The sequence below is a fragment of the Scleropages formosus genome, chromosome 3, assembly GCF_900964775.1.
Source record: "Scleropages formosus chromosome 3, fSclFor1.1, whole genome shotgun sequence".
NCBI classification, from domain to species: Eukaryota; Metazoa; Chordata; class Actinopteri; order Osteoglossiformes; family Osteoglossidae; genus Scleropages; species Scleropages formosus.
This window is the reverse complement of record NC_041808.1, coordinates 27,733,531-27,754,413: the sequence shown is the minus strand read 5'-3', so window position 1 is coordinate 27,754,413 and position 20,883 is coordinate 27,733,531. Positions and strand designations below refer to the sequence as shown.

General features: G+C 39.0%; 1 protein-coding gene across 1 annotated transcript in view; it reads right to left on the bottom strand.

Annotated features, from left to right (window-relative positions):
* vps41 (VPS41 subunit of HOPS complex) overlaps positions 1-20,669 on the bottom strand; it is a 30,466-nt gene extending 9,797 nt beyond the window's left edge. Inside the window, exons 1-12 of the mRNA XM_018738721.1 lie at positions 20,635-20,669; positions 19,116-19,154; positions 15,939-16,046; positions 11,874-11,951; positions 10,689-10,763; positions 9,004-9,066; positions 8,157-8,222; positions 3,252-3,371; positions 2,373-2,519; positions 2,007-2,073; positions 865-962; positions 421-550 (exon numbers count right to left, since the gene is read on the bottom strand). Coding sequence (XP_018594237.1) covers positions 421-550; positions 865-962; positions 2,007-2,073; positions 2,373-2,519; positions 3,252-3,371; positions 8,157-8,222; positions 9,004-9,066; positions 10,689-10,763; positions 11,874-11,951; positions 15,939-16,046; positions 19,116-19,154; positions 20,635-20,652 — 1,009 coding nt within the window. The 5' untranslated portion in view covers positions 20,653-20,669. The remainder of the gene's footprint in view (positions 1-420; positions 551-864; positions 963-2,006; positions 2,074-2,372; positions 2,520-3,251; positions 3,372-8,156; positions 8,223-9,003; positions 9,067-10,688; positions 10,764-11,873; positions 11,952-15,938; positions 16,047-19,115; positions 19,155-20,634) is intronic.
* Positions 20,670-20,883: the final 214 nt, after the last annotated feature.

Genomic DNA, 20,883 nt, shown 5'->3' with positions numbered 1-20,883 from the left:
GCTTAGATGATAAAAATTCACAATGATGTATATTTGTTTTACAGCTGATGTACAACTTTTCGCTGCTCTCTGTTGTATTCTGAGTGTTTCAATTTACAGTATAGTTTCATGTCCATATAGATTTATTACTTAACCATGTTGTTCTATTTTAAAATATTCTTTTACAGAATATTTCAGTCCAACGTACACCACCATTTTCAATGAGTTTGGCCGATATTCTTCTTCCATATCAAGACAGGAGAACTTATAAATCAATATGGTATACACTGGAATTCTGCTGTTTTTCATGGGATCAGGAAACAAAAACTCATAATACACGAGTTGTGGAATGTGAACAGGTGAGCAGGTGAAAAACAGACTGCTAACATCAATGAAGGCGATGTTCATGATTAGCTACCTACAGGTAAAGACAACATTTACCCAGGCAGTAGTCCCTGCACTCATTCTGCTGAAAATGGCGAACTGTCAGAGCATCCGAGGAAATCTCCTCACAGACCTCAGGCAATGGTTGGACGATGTCCAGACGAGGGCGTGCTCTGATTTCCTCTTCCTGATCAACAACATGCCACACACTTTTCAAATGCCAAATTAAACTTCATATGAAAAATACAACCACATGTGAAACGACAGACAGACAAATACAGGAATTAATTTTTAGGTACATGAATTTTTTAAGCCTGGAAACATCATTATTATATAGTTTAAAGTCAGTCAGCTCTCACTAAAAAGTAAAAAACAAACAAAAAAAACACACACACACACAATTCTGTTAAATTTACAGACCATTTCTAATAATGAAATGCCATGGTTGTGAGTGATAAACCTCACAAAAGTAGAGCAAAGCCTGATGAAAGAGAATATTACCATCTGATCTGCGTTCTCCTTCACATAGTATAGAACCACCAGCTGATCAGCCAAAGGAGCAAGTCCACAGATGTAGAATTCGGTGTCAAATGCAGATACTATTTCAAATAAAAAATTTAAAAAAAAAAAAAAACAAAAAAAGAGCAGAGAGATGTCATTTGGTCTGTCACAACATGCTATATGGACTGGATTATGCAACAATAGTCAGTCATTTTTCTGAATGAATCATGAATCCTATTTTTCAGGACTCTATACATTTCAATTTATATCTTTCTCTTTTTAAATGCAGCGAAGGTATAATGCATTGTACTTCTCTTCCACAGTTCTACAGTCATTACAAAAAAGTACTATGATTTCACCAGAGTGTGTTAGCCAATTTACATTTATTCATTTAGCTGATGCTTTTCTCCGACTGAACAACAGAGGACTTATGAATGTTTACCCATTCATGCAGATAAAGATTTTTTCACTATATCAATTCAGTGTACATACCCTGCTCAAGAGTACTACAGCAGGGGGTGGCATTCAAACTTGTGTCCTTTGGTTCCAAACTACTAAACTATGAATGTAGTAGCTGAGATTAGCTGTAGACCAATACACTTAAAGAAAGCAGGAAAACGCACGCGCGCATGCGCGCGCGCGCACACACACACACACACACACACACACACACACACACACACACACACACAAAACTTGCTAGCTTGGTACAACTGTGGAAACTTCACAGTTAGCAGTAAAATATACACACATGCAAGCGCGCACACACATGCACACATACAGCCTACAACCGCTTGTCCTGAGCGGGGTCGCGGCGAGTTGGAGCCTAACCCGGCAACACAGGATGCAAGGCTGGAGGGGGATGGGACACACCCCCGACAGGACGCCAGTCCGTCGCAAGGGACCCCAAGCAGGACTCAAACCCCAGACCTACCACAGACCAGGGCCCGGCCGTGCCCCCCTTTATATATGTATATATACATACATAATTTCATGTTAATGTCAGTTTACATTCCATTTGTACTGAATGCATCATATAAAAAGAATAAGGTGGGCATATTAACAAGAGTGCTGTTGTTTAGCGTTTATCATTCTTTTAAACAGCATGACTACACACAGCATGTGGGTCCATGGTATCTTACCTATTTCCACATAGCGGCTGGGCAAGTCTCTTAATTCCGTGGGATCTCTTTCTTTCACGGCGCAGATCTAAAGTGTACAAAAGGATAAGAGAGTGACTGCTCTTCAAAGGTCAACAATGAAGCAAGAATACATCTGGAAATTACTGCATATTAATGACGCATACACAAAGACAGGAAAACATGACACATGCGCATATATGACACACAGACGCACAAAATGTGTTTGTTACACCTTCCTTTTTCATAAAGCACATATGCTTTCACATCCACACACACAGTGTATTTACAGTGTCTCACATACTGAACACAGTGGTGTATGCACTACATTTCCATGTACAGAGCTACACACACGTGCTTGTAAAGTACCTTGACGGAGGTTCCCCAGCCAATAATAAGGGTTGCACTGTCCTTCCAGCACAAGCTGCAAGGGTACATGTCAGGACGCAGGCTTGTATTGTCTCGGAGCACATTGGTGATTCGCTGTTTGGTGCTGATGTCATATATCTTCACCCCCTGAAAGTAAACAAGAGAATCCAATGACCATAATGCAACTGACCATAGATCCAGTTATTACTTTTTGGAGCTCAATTTTCTGCACTAGCTGAAAACAACTAGTGATATACTAATATTTGATCTGTATAATCATGTTGTCACTTAAGGAAAGAGAAACTATATAATTCTAGCAAAATTATGTTGATCTTACAAGTAGTTTAGTTCTATAAGTAATCAAATACGGTATTTGATATACTTGACAGTATTTGTAATATTTAACCTGTTAAAGGAAATTTCGAAACCATTATTAGCTCTACCTCTTCACAGTCCCAGCAGTTAAACAAAGATCCATGTCCAACTTTTGCTAAAGGCTAAAACATCTCCGTCAAATAAAATCATGTCCTGTACAATTAGAAATTTTTTTTTTACATAAATGAACAACCTGATTACAGCTCTGCTTAGTAAGAGCTTCTATAGCAACTAAAAGTTATGCGGTGGAAAAAAATTACTTCTATCACTTTAAAAGACTACTGAATAATAATTAAAATGATTATTTTACATCAAGCAGTATCAGCATAAAGCTACACATTATAGCCAAGATACCTTTATATCCTTTAGAGGCACCAATTAAAAAGCTGCTCATTGTGTGGGGAGAATAATAGTTCACTGACAAGCAAGTTTCAAAAAATAGGCACCATAAAAACCATGCCTTACAGCACTTTCCATGACCACGTAGAGTTAGTTAGACCTTACCACAGCGTTTGACCAAGCGATCAAATTTGCCCTCCACTTGACTTTGGTAATGGTTCCCTCTCCTTCATGAAGGGTGACCATCTTCCATCGGTTCAGCCAGTTCCGCTCATACAACAAAAGCTGAAGGAACATAACACTTTGTCTTGACCAAAGAAAACAATCTATTAACATTATGCAGATGCAAAAAAGGTACACGGTAGCTTACATTCTAAACTTTGCTTGTGTATACAAATAATGTTCCGCTAATGGTGGCAGTGTAAGAAAGGCGAAAAGCAATTGGGTATCTGCAGTGGATGGATATGGTGAAAGTTTTAAAAATAAGCAAAAGGACAAACAGGCAATTCAGCAAATTCAAACTGATTTTTAATGTATCACTAAATGCAAAGGATATAAAATAAATATACGGAATATATGTCTTGTTCCAATACAATAAAATAGGGGAAAACATTATTAAGCCCATTAATTATGTGTTAATCAACCTATATTTTTACATGGTACATATATATATAAACCATTTTTACCACCAGCAGAGGGCAGCCATACACTAAAAACAGAATTTGTTAAAAGCTCAAACTTGACCAGTAAATCAGTACATGATAACCTTGGCTTTTTAAAGTCGTAATAATGAGGTTGTTCTTAAAGATCCAAAACAAACAACAGAAAAACAGTTAACAGACATAACAAGTGAGAGCAGAAAATGACTTCAAACCCCAAGGTTCCTCGTGTATTTATGGCCACTACTGATACAATGAACACTACTGCGATCGATTAAAGCAGAGCTCCCATTTCATGGTGGTGTTTAAAAGTTTCCTCCCAGAAGCTCATCAGGTCTCTCACTGAACATGAACATGTAAAATACTACACATATTGATTATGTTTCATCTAAACTTGTGTAACACATTTCCAAAACACTCACTCACTCACACTCACACAGACACAGAGGCTGAAACCGCTTGTCCCAAGTGGGGTCACGGCAAGCTGGAGTCTAACCCGGCAACACAGGGTGCAAGGCTGAAGGGGGAGGGCACACACCCAGGACGGGACGCCAGTCTGTCGCAAGGCATCCCAAGGAGGACTCGAACCCGACCCACAAGAGAATGGGACCCGGCCAAATCCGCTGTGGCACCGCACCCCCTTTCCAAAATACATGCATCTAAATAACATAGGTATGGCAATATCTATATTATTTAGACATGAGTTTCTTGCATCCTATTCTCCTCCTTCTCATGAGATGGACAGCATTAGTGAGCTCTCCCAAACAGGAGGCAGGATCCACCCTGAATGCGATGCCAGTCCATTGCAAGACAGCGATACACATGCACAGGTGCACATTGACATGCTAAATTCAAATTATCGTCACCAATCCACCGAAATGCATGTCTTTGGACTGCAGGAGAAAACTAGAGCACCTGGAGGGAAAATATGGATTTCATCCTGGTTACAGAACAGCGGAACAACAGTCCTCAACACATAACGTGGGTGGTGCTGCAGGAATATGGAGGACTAAAGGTGCTCATGTGTGGTACCTGGTCCATGTATGTAGAGTAAACTGGGGCTGTATTCTCTGCATTAATCTGAACCCCTTTGTTATGGCAAACTCTACCATCGCTGTGTTCATCTCCATGCCTTTTTTCATAATTTTCATTGACAGGATATCAACACACAGCCCAGGACTGAAGGGTATCCAGCTTGGGGGGAGCAAGAGTGGCATCTCTGTTGTTTGTAGATGACATTCTTTCAGTCTCAATCTGACTGTGACCTTCAAGACATACTCAACAAGTTCATTGTCAAAGGACAGCTAGTAGTGTAGTGGTTAGAGCAGAAGCCCTTAGACACAAAGGTCACAGGTCTGAATCCCACCCACCAGCTGTAGTACCCTTGTACAAGGTACTTACCTTAAATTACTCCAGTAAAATTACCCAGCTGTATAAATGGGTAAAATAATTGTAAGTTGCTTTGAAGAAAAGTGTCAGATACACGTAAGTATCCAGTGAATAGGGATGCAATTTAGCAACTTCATCTCCACTAATGTAGGAGGTTCAAGTATGTTGGGATTTTGTTCACAAGTGCTGAGAAAGAGGAACAGAAGACTGATTTGAGGTGCACCAGCAATTAAGTGGGCACCGCACTGATCTAGTCATAAAGCAGGAGCTGAGACTCTGGAGCGTTCCCTCTTTTGACATTTCACTCTATGCCCCTACCCATTGCGGTTATGAACTTTGGGTAATGACTGAAAGAATGAAGTTGTTGATACAAACTGCTGAAAATTAAGTCTCCTTCCACGGCCCACTCTCTGTAACGGGGTGAGACCCTCAGAGTAGTCGCTGCTCTTCCGGATCAAGGAGTCGGTTGAGGTGGTTTGAGCAAGATGTAAGAACGTCCCCTGGCCACCTCCCATCGAAGTCAAACTGGGCACATTTCACTGGGAGAATACACTGGGATACCATGGGATTTTATCTCTTTGCTGGTTTGGGAACAACTAAGCATCCCTCAAGAGGAGTAGGAAACTGTTGCTGGGAGAAGAAAGGTCTGGTTCTCACTGCTTGGCTTGTTCCCATCACAACCTCCACCAGAAGAAGCAGCCAGAAGAAAACAAGAAAACTGGGGAAGTTTTCTACTAAATACAAAAATGTTTGAGATCATTAGATATTGTGACAGAACACCACCTTATTTTTTTATTGTTACTATGGTTTGCAGTGAGAGCTGTGGGAACGTTACATTGAATCAATGTTTAATAATTAATTCACACAATTGAATTTGGTGGACAAATGTCATACCCAGCCAGGTAGGTTTAAATGTACACTGAAGACTTAAATTGTTTTCTATTGATTCAGCTCCACATATTTGATTATAAAGTCTACTGTGGATACAACAGGAACTTATGAGTGACTAAATTGTATAGAAGTTCTATGTAAAGCCAAGAACAGTGTTGCAAATAAAAGGGCTCTTTAAATAGAGCATTTTCATTGTCAGGTAATTTTTCTTTTTCCAGAAATACTTGCAGTTAATTAAAAATAACTTTATATTTACCCAACAATTTAAACAGATTTTTGTGAACACGTGAACTTGGAAAGTAACCACCTTAAATTGTGATGAAAGGTACTTTCCATTGAAGCTTATTGGTTATCATGAGTCGCGTGTCATGACATTATCGCTTAAAAACGGGAAAAAGAAAAAAAAAAAAAAGAGAAGACAATGACTTCTCATATTCGAGAGGGACAGTACACACGTGATATAATACTGTAAGCTTAAAAGAGGAAGCAGTAACGGCTAGCTGAAAAATAACAATAACAACTAGAGTGTGGTCCCGCTTTATAATGACAGCTATTTGCTCTGCTCTGGAGTGCCGGCAAGGCAGCATTTTAAGGCAGTGCTGAATGCAGAGCACTTTGCTGAAATAGGCCACTCTCCTCTGAGTGCACTCCAGCAAAAAGACTATGTATGGGGCTACACACTTGAAAATACTAAACAGCTGGAAATTTCTCAGGACAGTTCATGAACCAAGTCCAAACACAACAGCACATATTACTTTCCATTCTCAATTACTATTTACAGTACATATCATACTACTCATGTTTTCCATTCTAAATTATTATTTAATTGCTTTATATTTCATCCTCTGACCCCTTCACCCGTTCACACTGCTGGATACTCCACAAGCCTAATTCAAGCTAGGCACCCTGAAAGTGCTTGACTTTAACCATGCCCTTGATAAGGTGGTTGGCTGTTCCGAGTACTCACAGAATCAGCTAGGATCTGAGATGTAGCAAGATGTTAGACAACCACTGAACAGTTCCTATATCTTTACATATTTTTTATTCATCATTTTCATTCTTGCTATGAAATGAAACCAACATGCATTTTGATTCTTAGAACATCACTACTGCAAAGTTTCAATTTACGTACTGTGCTCAGAAAAAAATTAAGCAAGCGGTCAAAAAATTCAGATCGGTTCATTTTATCCTCTTTACTGTGGCTACAACGATATTGTGGCATAGTGTCCACTGGGCGGCACAGTGGCACAGTGAGTAGCGGTTGCTGTCTCACAGCACCTGGGTGGTACAAGAGGATGCGGGTTAGACTTTGCTCAGTCTGTGTGGAGTTTGCATGTTCTCCCCGTGTCTGTGTGGGTTTCCTCCGGGTGCCCCGGTTTCCTCCCACAGTGCAAAGATATACTGTTCAGGTTCCCCCATAGCGTGTGAGTGACAGAGAGTGTGTTCCACTAATGTATGGATGAGTGACCCATTATCAGTAGTGTATCTAGCAGTGTAAGTCACTATGGTGAAGAAGGTGTGTGGGCTGATAACGCTACACAGGAAGTCGCTTTGGAGAAAAGCACCTGCTAAATAAATAAATGTACATGTAAATCAACACTTGACACAAATCAGTGTTTTAGCACTTTGAGCCAAAGAGGGTTACATCTGATTCTCTACTTTTTAACAGCTGCTTCACATATTTTGATACTGAACAATCTATGTTTCACATAGCAACTGGAAATGATGCAAGGGTGGAGAAGACACAGGAATGGGAGTGCACCACATTGCACCAGCACCACTGCTCTTTTCATACAACCTTCAGCTTTAAGCACATGGGTCCAGTAAAGGGCCAATGACAATCAACGCTGGGATTCAGTTACTACAAGCAGTCACACGTGTGCTTGGATTACATACCCCTGAAATCAGCCTGCACTTTTTCTCCCCTCTAGCACAGAAAAACAGCCTCCATAAAGGTAACAAAGTATAATCTGTCGGTATGTAAACTCCCCCAGCTTCCATCATAAAGTACCAGTGCTGGAAAAACATACTGCTATTCTGCACAGTATCCTCTCTAACAAATATGAGACCAGAAATTGCTATAATTCCATTCATGTGGACAAAGAAACAATAAAATTCCTGTTACACTCACCTTGTTGCCCCCAGTAACAAACTGCTTGTTGTTTGACCTACTAAACTGAGGGTGTAGTGCAACCACCTATGAAACACAGAGAAACGCATCGTTAGCCACACAAATGGCAGATCACCAGTTTAAAACTTTGCTTTAAACAGAAAAGACACCTACAAGGGTTGAACAAGATCACTGCTAGCATTTCAAAAGAAAAATTAATTAGAAGCTACGAAATCCCAAAAGGTTTGCTTCCTGCATAAATGATGTCATCCTTGTTTAATCTTTTTTCACCCTCTCTCAACTCCCTGCTGTTGCTAAACAATAAACCTTCCAAAACCAAATCTATACAATTCCACTATCCACAGCAGAAAAAGGCCCGATAACATAGAAATGTGCGGTATCGTAACCATCGGCCCATACCTGTATGAAAAATGCTTCAGTCAAGTGTTCATATTTCAGTGTGAAAAATGGTGGCTGACAAGGACATTTCACTGTGACACCATGTAGTGATTGAGCTTCTTGAAACATAAAATACATAAATTTATGCAGCCTTTTGAAAAGGCTCTAAGAAGTCACCTGCTCCGAGTATACACTTGACTAAACTGTTCTATCTTCTCAAACGGTCATTTCAAAGCTTATCTCTCTGCCCTGTCTCTTGACTCTACCTTCCTGTATGAGAACTGTAATTGTCTGCACAAATCACCCCTCTTCTTTCTCCTGCACTCCAACGAATCTGTGTCACAGATGCTTAGGACTCAGGGGACTTCTAAATCACAGTTTTCAGTTGAAGCTTGAATACCTTCTTTTTTCCCCCCTTTCCATATCTTGCCATAGGCTAAGCTATACCATGCTATAGATGCCAGATTACCTTGACAGGGCAGTCAAAATGCTCATGGAAGCCCTCCCTGGTGTAAAGTCCAAATACTTGAACCTGGATGTGTAAAACACAAAGAAAACAGCAAGGCAGAGATGATTTAGGGCAACAGGTAGACCTGAGGGTTAAGAAGCAGTATCAGGTAGTGAAGAAAAATAAGACAGCTTCCATACAATTTGCTTTGAAAGTTCACTCATGTTATTTTGTGCCTCCTGTTTTTCAGTCTTTGCTTTAGTGAATCATCTGTATGGATAATGATGTAATCTTGAAGTACATATAATACTGAATTTTTAAAAAAAAAAAAAAGGAATTCCAAAAATGCTCCACACTTATAACGGTCCACAAATGTCCCCTACAGATGTGGCAAAACAGTTTAAACAGCACACCGAGAAAATTTCAAGATGTACCCTGATCGAAAACCTCTTACAACCTCTATTAAGCAAAAAAACAACAAAATTAAATGCAAAATTAAGAGTAGGTGAATATGAATGACACAAAGAAAGCATAATAATAACAACAATAGTTCTTCTGTGGGAAGAAAGAAAAACAAAGCTAAGCTCCCAAGGATGGGGGGCACAGCGGGTTTGGCCGGGTTCTGCTCTCTGGCGGGTCTGGGGTTCGAGTCCTGCTTGGGGTGCCTTGCAGTGGACTGGCGTCCTGTCCTGGGTGTGTTCCCTCCCCCTCCAGCCTTACGTCCCGTGTTGCCGGGTTAGGCTCCAGTTCACCGCGACCCTGCTTGGGACAGCGGCTTCAGACAAAGTGTGTAAGTGTGTGTGTGTGTAAGCTCCCAAGGAGAGATGCACAGGAACACAGACCTCAGTGTGAGTTTCAGCTAAGACATCTGTGAGTGTTGCTGCTGTTGCAATAAGAAATTTAAAAATAAAAAAAGACATCTGCCAGTTTAAACAAAAAATTCCATGTCAGAATGAGCATTAGTGCCTCATTCCCAGCCTGTTTAGAAGCAAGTGTGAGAAGCACCACTCATGTGCGTATTTGCTCACGGCATCGCATGACCTGCAGCACAGGGTCATTAAGCAGAACGGTGTCTATCTGTGTGAGCTTCAGTGCAAAGTCTCTTGGAAATCTGGAAACAAAAGTGAGTGAAAAAATGTGGAAAAGGAGGGGTAGAAAAAGAAAATATACATTACCTTTGAGCTCATTTGTCGAAAAAAGCTTTATTTCTTCATAAATGACAACATCTGGCAATGTATAACTATCTGCAAATCCTTAAAAAGGACAATTTTGAAAAGCGTGTATAAACCCTGGCTTTCTTAGGTCAGGTTTCAGAATGTCTGCACAAACTTTTGACTTTAACTCTATAAACAAAGAAAAACTCTCCGAGCCAGAAAGAGAGAAATAAAACGCAAACCTAATGAAAGGAATACGGAGATGAAAAAATCCAGCAGAGGGCATGAGAGTGTTACCCATGCTACAGTTTAAAGAGACAGGGAATTTTTACAAGAAATCCTTTGTTTCCATCTTAGAGGCCATTTTTAAGTAATTTTTCAGTCAAAACAATCAAAAGTTATGTAGATAGCTTACGCCTTAACTGACAGCAAAGTAAGGTACCAGCAAAATAGCCAATTATTCAGGTTACATACTTCACTGGTGGACTTGAATGGCCAGCTGTCTGCTGCGCTACCTACACTGTCTCCTGCTCTTAAAAATCTATTGCTTACCTTGCCATCTTCCGAGCAGATGCCCACATGCTCTCCACCTTCATCCAGGCTGATCTGATTGATTTTCACTGAACTCTGGAATGAGAACCAAATAAACAAATTGCAAGTGCTTAATGACTTGCACAGACTAAAGACAGAGGAGCAGAAGCATTCTCACAAAAGAATAAGATAAATAAAAATTTATACAAGTGACTCATTCCAGTGGGAGTTTGTCCAATAAGTTGGATACTTAGCAGAATCATGTATACACTGACAAAAAAAATGAAATCCAAGTCTTGACAAAGCTTGACACGTTCATATAATGTACCGTTTGAACGTTTTTCAGATTTGTAATTAAAAAACTATTACCACTGCTGCAATCGTATGCTTAGAGTTTAGAGGAAAGACAAGATTAATTTAAAAATAAAGGATATTATTTGCACTATGTATGCAAAAACAGAAGTACCTCTCAATTTACCTAAAAGTTACTGAAAATGAAACAAAAGGGGGGAAAAAAAAACAACAGTAAAAAGAAAAAGCCTCAAATCCAATGAATCATTACATGAAACCAACTACCAGGAACATGACCTGCCAGACCCTATTCTATTATCATTAGAGCATACAGTTCTGTGGGGCATGAAGGGAAGGTGAGCCTTTTTAAAAACTGGCAGAATACTTTCTGAACCACGACCGAAACTCCTCGCCCCCGCATGCTGGCCCTCATAAAAAGCCTCTCTCAGGTTGCCTGGGGTACAGGTGAAGGTGGTTAGTGTAGTCAAGGTTCTTCTTTAGCCCAATGTTGTATCAAGCATGGCCATCCAGGCACCCAGCCACTGTGCTGACAAACCTATACAAATAGAGCTACTAGCAAGCTCAAACACCTGTTGTGGTTAAACTGATAGTTAAATCATCTCCAAGAGAGTTTGAACATGCATTTCAATCTCAATTTAATGTCTAAAAAATATGAGGTTTCGGGACACAAGTGCACATGGCACCCAAACCAGGCAGTTCCAGGATCCTATACATTTCACTGCATGCACTGTACTTGTGCTGAAAGATACGACACCTTAACATATGTACTGTAGCAAGACAGTGACAGTGTGAAAACAAGTGCATATCCAAGGACCGCCTCAAATTCAGAAAAAAGAAAAATCTGATCACACAAGTATTGAAAAGGAAGTTATTATTTAAGCAAGATGTACTTACAATTTCAAACTTCTGGGTGACATTTCCTTGAACATCAAGCAGATACACCTTTCCAAAATGAGTGCCCAAAGCAAGGAACTAAAAGGGGGGGGAAAAAAAAAAAAAAAAGACGTTTTTACGGAAATTAGAATGGTAGGCAGTGACCCAAGAGATGGCAAAAACCTAATTAGAAAAAAAAACAAAAGATGCGTTGAATTTATAATGATATAAATATCCCCAAAACAAGGTTTTTGGTAAGCTTGAGTGTGCCATCCCATCTTTGGTCTAAATCTTAGAAAAACCTAACTGACATCTGTGCATACACATATACCAAAAGGAAAAGGGTAAACAGTTCCTGTCTTATTTTAATTATTTTCATGTCACTGTACCAAAACTAAGTACTGGATAAAAATGCATGTGCTTGGAATGAAATATAACTTTGTAAAAAAAAAAAAAAAAAAAAATGAAAAAATGAAAGCCCAAGCTATTCATATTACAGAGCATATACATATGTTTCATTTAGTAACTGTAAGATGAAGAATCAATAAGATACATCAACTGGGGTAAAACATCACAGAAAGCAACCAAAAAGCTCCTTTTCATTCACAAACATGAAACAGAAGTATGTTAAAAAAGAAGGTTGTAAGGTAAATCCATACATGATGGTTAATTTAAGAAATAATTTTACCTGCTCCAAAAAAATTATTTTAAATATATTTAGATTTTACATTTTGATTGTTTCAATGTCAACACAAATATAAATTTAGCCATCTACCATGCGGTAACCATGGTATCATGGTATCTCATGCTGAACTCCAAACCCACAGCACGAGACTAATGTTGTGAAGCTGCATGAGCCCGTCTTAGTCCAAGGCAGCTGTCAGAATGAGGTATGGGGCGTGTTGCACACAGTGACAGGGAATTCTGTGCGCCCGGTGCTGATGGACTGAAGTAGGGAATTAAAAATGCACTTCAGTGGGCACGGTTACAGGGGGAAAGGACTGGGCCTGAGTGGCTTTGCCCTGTAGAGCAAAAAGTGTGAAATTGCAGTGAGAATCAGTCCTATTTATTAAAAACATAGCAGTGTGAAATGGTGTCTTTTTTTTCCCCCCCTTTTTAAACTATTCAGCATGTTTAAACATAACAAATGCAGGACAAGGTCTTGTGATGGCACAGAATTTTCTCCTCTTTTTGTGCTTTTCTAATCTGCAGTTATAGGTGTAGGAGTGCAGCTATGATTTCGGTTCATATTCAGAGATATAGAGAAACACAATGTTTTATCAATGCAAATTAAGGATTATTTATTGTCTAATATAACAAATACGATTAAAGTATCAGAACATCTCATCATCTCAGTTTAAAATGGTAATATCAATATTCCAACTAAAGCGACACAACAAATTTAAGGGGAAAAAAATACAATTCACCCAGTATTACAAGTTGCTTTGTACCTTTCGCTCGGCCCAGGCTAACATCTCTGGGAATCTTGGTTCTGTACCAAGACCGGATGCCATCAATTCAAATTAAATCAAATGTTAATTATGAAATTACAAACTTTGCTGTCAAAAGCACTCTAGTTAATGTCCAACACACACTTGCTTCCAGTGCAGCTCTGCAAACTATCCAGGAACAAAGTCTGTGGGATGAAATGCAACTAAATACTATAACCTCAACAACAAGTTTCCCTACTTAAACTGTAAACATCTCTTATTTTAAAGCCAGATCACAACTCCTGCTGTTCAGTTTTCTCTTAATCATTTTAATAGTGATTTCCCTAACTGGCTGTATTATAAATCATTCAATACCCTAACAAAGTGGTTGGTTACCTATATAATGTTTTCATTTGTGATCATTGTGCGAAATTAAACGAAAACCTTTCCGGTGTGATGTTGGCTGCTAAGCACTCAAAAAAATGCCTTGTGAAACGTCAACCACGAAGACACAGCATGGTGACAGCTGTTGCTCCGCCTCACTGTCTCAGAAAACTGTTGCTACTAGAAAGGTTTCCAATACCTCCACACATTCGTATTTTGCAGGTCCAATTTTCTTCTGTGACCTTCATTACATTGTTTAAGGATGAAAATAGACCAGTAGAGACAGAAGAACCCATCTATTTCTGGGGACACCAACAATCCTTCAGTTTCTAAAAGCACATTGGGGCAATGAAATAAATGTTCAGAGTCACGATGACACTGAAATTAAACTGGCCTGATATTGTGCTAAGAAAAAAATTAAACTGGCAGTGGGAGAGGCCTTTTTAATTCATATTTATTTTTGGTATGAACTTACGCCACTTATCCATTCTCCACATATGCCACGACCACAACCTCCCACCGGAAAGCCATTCCCCATTTTCTTTGTGCTGCACCGTACAATGCTTCAGCGCAGTCTATAATGAAATGCTTATATTTACAGGCACAACTGAGCATGTGAGGTAGAGCCCCTACAATCTCCCAAATAAAATAACAAAAAATAAATAAATAAGGTGAGCAGCCTTGAACACAAGAGTGGGTTTTAAAAGGATTTATAAAAATGGAGATTCCCAAATGAAATTCTGATTCAGGCACTTAAAATATGAAACAACATTAGAGGCAGTACAAGGTGTTGGTGATTTACAGATGCCATGGGACGGTGAGGACTGTGGCAAGTGGTATTCACACATGCATGCATGTGTACACACGCAAAGGGGGGGGGGGGGTTCATAAAAGGGAAGGAGAATGCAGCAGTTTCACTGGCAAAGCAATCCTAAAATGTCTTTTACTCCTGTAAAGGTTGCCTTTTTCAGAAGAGAAGAAGAAGAAAAATAGGTAGGGGATCCCCTGGGAGAAGGAAAAAAATCAATAGTGGTTAATAAAACATCAGGTGAGGAGACATAACTAGGTATGACTATTCCGCTACACATGCCTGCGTGAACGCACCCAGTGCCATGGCGATTATCCATCCAGCACAGACAGGCGCAACTGAAAAAATGCTTTAAAAAATGAAAAATGCGGAAAAAATAGAGGTCTAGATGGGGAGAAAAGAAAAACTGAAATAAATAAGAATCCTTGACTTAATATGTGCCAGTAAAAGGGGATTAAGGGGAGCACCGCAGTGGGATTAATCACTTCTCTAAGTGGAAACGAATTCGGGGATTAGATAAAACAAAAAGTTAAACTTACATAACTTTTTCAGTTACAGGTAAAAAGAATTTTAAAATTTCATACAAATTCTTGTTTTTAAGTTCTTCTGTCTCAGAAAACGTTATTTGTACAGAGAATTATGCTAAACTGCAAAGGTGCTCAAATGCAAGATGATGTTTAAGATTCTGGATTGTTATCAATCATACTAATACAACAAATTCTCTATCCCATACAGTAGACAACCTTTAAAAACAAACTGACTGGAAAAAATATTTCCGTTCCAAATATGATGTGATAATTTACTGTGGCATTCAAATTTTTGTAAACCTGACATTTAAAAATGTCTTCCTTCATAAAGAACACTTGTAACAAAATCAGCTACAATTTTCACAACCTTATGTTGTTGGTGAGCTAATAAAGCAAGTCATACGAATTCTGCAGAAATTACAAACTAGAACTTAAAATCCATCGTGTGTGTGTGTGTGGGGGGGGGGTTCGAGTCCTGCTTGGGGTGCCTTGCAACAGACTGGCGTCCCACCCTGGGTGTGTCCCCTGCCCGTCCAGCCTTGTGCCCTGTACTGTCAGGTTAGGCTCGGGTTTGCCGCGACCCCGCTTAGGACAAGCGGTTTCAGCCAGCGTGTGAGAGAGCTAAAAATGCATTTCACAGTAAAGCTAAAAATACGGTTGTCTGAAGCCACTCTTCAAAGCTGGCTCAGACAAAAAGTGGCGATTAACATAAAATTCATGCAGCTAATTTAGGAATTGTGACATGAAGCAACTTCAGTAGGGGGTCAAGCAGAACAATAACTTTCAACCACATTACACATACACATATTTAACAAACATTTTCATGATTATTTGATAGCAAAGTTATGAAATCAAACACTAAGCAGTTCAGAAGGATAACTATTATGGTTAACAAAATGCATAGAATCCGACAAACAGGAAACGGTGATATCTAGACCTTGTCATGGACGGTCATGCAGCTGGCAGCATCCTTCTGCAAGATCTCTGTCACGCCATTGGCCAGTCGCTCGTACTTCAGCTTGGGCTCCTCTTCACTCTCTTCTTCCTGGAACGACAACCCAGAGACACTAAATAGGCCGGCTCAAACCAGAGCTGTGAGCTAAACATTAATAACGCAATGTATATGGATCGCACGTTTCAAATCAAACAATTAATATCAATCGCAGCGTAACACACACACACACACACGTGCACGCTATGTACAATTTAAAGTCACCAATTCACCTGAAACATTTTGGACTGTGGGAGGAAACTGGAGAACCCAAACTAAATTCATGCAGAACATAGAAACTCCACACACACAGCTGGATTCGAACACACACCCAAATACACAGCACAGAAGCTGTGAGGCACCCGTGCTACCCACTGCACCGCCATGCCATCTACAGATAAATCAGAATTATTACAGACTCCTTACGGTACAAAGAATCATTAAAAAGGTGTAACTTATAAATCACATGCCAAAGAGGGGTCGTAATTTAGTTTAACACTTTAAATGAAATATTCTTTCAAAATTATTTGCTTACAATGCTCAGAATAGTCTGTTTTAAGTTTTACTCCACATTCTGCATTACTTGGGAAGACCAAGCTCTCAATGCTCATTCAAAACAATTAATTTTCCCCCATCAGATGGCCACCACTGTGGAGGGCACCAAGGCAGACAACAAAACCCACACCTCGACTGCTGCATCTCCACCACGTATCACCATGTCTGTACGATGAAAACTTCCACCGTGGCAGCAATGGAATCAAACAGGCAATAAAACACAAACAACAACGTAGACTAGTCTTCACAGCTGCTTCTCTAGAACGGGTGGAGAGATTTACTTAAGGGTTGCAGATGGGGATTCTAAAAGGTAAGAATTTTTTGAGGCAACCTGCTTATTTATTTATTTTGCATTGTTTTTAAGGGTTTGGATTATTTGTTTGGTGTCTTTTTGACATTTCACTATACACATAACTAAAAGAAGTTCTAACTCCCATTCATCTGACATGTTATATATTATTTACCACTTCATATACAGAATGTAACAGAAACATGCAATGGGGTTGAAAAAAATTTCAAGTCACTTCCTTCTCCAATTGTGAAGGTATACACAGAAAAATTTATTGTTAATATAAACTAATTAGAGCATCAGAACACCTCAGATGATATGATACAATTCTGTACACACATCAGGAGGGAAAAACAGGCTCAAGTGCATAATATTCAGCCTCTACTATACAAAAAAAAAAAAAAAAAAAAACACAGAAAGCCAAGTCTTTTTTCAGTTCAGAGTTACTGACATTGCTTCAAAGTCGACAGGAGAAAATGATATTCTGAAATTATAGTCGCATCTCACAGCCAGGGAGAAGCACCAAAAGTAAACTCGGCAAACACAAAAAAGCAAGAGAAATCAATAATTTAACTGGAATTTTAATAATACTGCAAACACGTAACTGTAACCATCATGCAGAGTTTGGATAACAACTAGTGGTGCTTCTATGACAAGACAAATAGTAAGTTTTCCCAAAATCCCGAAAAATTGACATGAACAAAAAGGAAAGGTAAATAGGAGTGAAGATTGATGGCAGACTAGGTAAAGCACTACACTTTTTTAAAAAGTTATATTGTCATCTACCACCAATGATTTCCTGCACTAAAATACTATATATAGATTCTCCAGATGTGTCCATCATATCTAAACATAACCATTTCTCATTCTCGGTAATATTTTGTCTCCCTTCTTCAAAAAAACAGCCAAAAGACAAAGTCGTGCAATTAAAATAACCTACATTCTTTATCCTGCATCACGTCAAAATTCCTCCTTCTAACGGATTGCTTACAGTGTTCCAGCGATTTATGTTTGGAAGCAATTCCATGTAATGGCAAAAAAAATAAGAAACAACTATAAGGACATGCAGTGGCTGGTTCATAGAGAATCCCTGATGGAACCAAAGTAGCATGATCTAGAATTCAGTTGTTTAAAAACGGACTAGTGAGCCGTCCTACAAATCCACCAGAGGACACCGCAGAAATGGACAGGGAGGATCCACACAATAGATCTTTTTAGGCCCATACCCTGGATTAACAAGATTGCGATGGCTTCCCATGTATTAAAAAGATCTATTCATAGAGTCACCATTCTGAAGATATGTAGAGCCATAAAAAGGTCATGTACAATAAATCTCAGAAAAATAACTGAGTGGTATATGATGTTCAAAAACACAGCAAACAATTACTTGTAATGTGGTCTTTGCACTGAAAAATACTGAATACAACATGCTGAATTCAAGATGAGTACAAGGCTCGTAAAATAATACTCAACAAGAACAGTATGAGATCTGAAAACATATTCTGCTGTAAAGATTTTTGTATAAGCAGTTACAGTTTCACGTGAGCTACACACAGTACATTCCAGAATGTACGGAAACGATATCAGCAAAAACACCAATTATCATATGCATCCTCTTTTATGGAACAATGTACAAGAACATGACAACTTAGACGAAAATAATTATGAAACTAGACTGTCATTAGCCTGACATCATTCTACAGGCAGCGTAAAGGAAAATGTGACAGTACATTTCTCTAATGCGAAGAGTGACAGAAACAATGAAAAATGATGAGTTGCTCCAGTAATTTCATAGGTAGTGTGCATGAACTCCTGGGAAAGGCCCTGCAGTCACGCAGTGATGTCAAGGTGAGAATGCCTTACTCTAAAGTGAGCCATTTAGGCAACACCAGTATCACTGTGTAGGGTGGATGGGCCCATTACGCTGCTGGTAACTGGCCAATGGTGGTTGGCATGGAAACTATTTCCTGAAAAGTATTCCCAGCTTGTTGCACTACAATACAGTGTTACACAGGACAGGAGGTAATGCAGTCCTCAGAGGTGTAGCCTTGCACTCTATGGACCCAGGTTCAGATAGCTGCTCCTTCGGTAGTACACTTGATCAAGGTACCTATCCTGATTTTGTCCACCGAAATGAATCCATCTGAATTTTAGGTTCTGTTAATCAAATAAAGTTCTAATGAATTAATAATTCACTGTAAAATGCTATTTATTCTATTTTAATCAGTATCTTATACAACACAGGATGCCAGTTTCAAAAGAAGGCAAACCTTGCCTACCTCTGAATCATCTGTGGAATCATCACTTGGCTTTATTTCCTGGAGGAAAAATAAAAGCAAAAACTATAAATTCAAGGTGAACGTACACATCTTTTTCAGATTTTTCCAGAAGCACATACTGTATTAACATTGATTCATTGCAAGTTTCACATTTTATATATGTACACACACACACACACACACACACACATATTTTATTTATATATATAAATAAATAAATAAACAAACAAACAAACAAACAAACAAACACACACTTACATATGAATACATGCACTTCACAGTGTTTTAAAACCACAGGATTTCAGCAGTTAATAAAAGACAGCGGAAAAAATATGCTGGGTACTCAAGAACAAAACAGGGTACATAACTCCATAGTTACTTTTAAGTCACAATAAATTAGTTAAATAATACATATCTCCCTCCAGGGATTAGGCTCTGTAAAAACCACAAAGCTACACTAAATAAAAAACCTTAAAACCACAATAAATAAAAGACCCTCATAAATAATCAGTACTCTCCAGTCTAATGCAGGGCTGCAGTGTGCTAAGTTGGAAAGCAGCAGTTTACGTTTACTCTACCGTCATTCAGCAGTGCAGCACTTTATTCACTAACTTGAAATTACATCACAATTAAAACTCACTTAAAAAAAAAAATATATACATTGTCTCCACAAATGCCCATTCAATGCTGGTGACCATCTAATCACACAAACACCTCTAACACCCATCAGCGTTGGGCCACTTTCTTTACTACACAATCAGCAGAGGGATGCACTAAAACTAAGTCTAAAACAGACTCTCTCTCTCACTCTAACACACACGCACATATATATAACATGAAGCATTCTGTATGTACATTACCTAACAATATACCCACATACTCATCAGACAAGAATGACACAAACATGAAATTCCACTGATTTCTTATGCTCAGAGCTTCAGTTCACTGTTTACATGTGTATTTATACAGTCAGTGTGGCCAAACTTTATATATTTCCAGTATTTATCCAAAGAATCTTTTAAAGTTTACAGAATCAAGTTACACTGACTCATTCAAACCAATTCATTACACATGTTGATGTTCTCTTCCCATTACAATAAAATTATAAATCACTGGACATATTTTATGTATTATATAAATGTGATAACCAGGGAGGAGTCGGAGGGAGGACACGTCAGGTCCAACCCACTCTGTGAGCCCCAAACAATGAACAGACGCCAGATGCACTAACATCATGCTGGAAGATCATATTACAGGGACATTTGATTTGACACTTTTAAACAAGTATCCCCAGTAATCATTATGTGACGTACTGGGGGGCAGGTACATGATGATCATCATGTCAATGGGCCAACGCAAAAGCACAATTCTCATGACTAGTTTAAACGTTTAATCAAACGCTCTATTCAAATTAAAGTTACTGTTCAATAGAAAAGCACCTGAGAAACACAATACACAAGATGTGTGCAGAAACAAAGCGTTTCATGGGGTAAATACTACAGAGCGCTGAAAACATTACCTTCTCCACTTCCGCCATGACAAAGGCTGAGGAAAATCACATGACAAACACAGGAAGTCAGCGGTGACAGCATGTCGGTATTTGTAGTTCTTTAAGGTCCTCCGTCCGCGCGCGGTGCGGATTCCCCGAGGATTTTTACGTTGCTGTTTCTATAATTTTTACTTTACCAAATACCAAAGGGAGCTGAATAAGTGAATTGCCACATTTTATGTTTTTTAACTCTCTGTTTTTAATCTCGCATTGATTCAT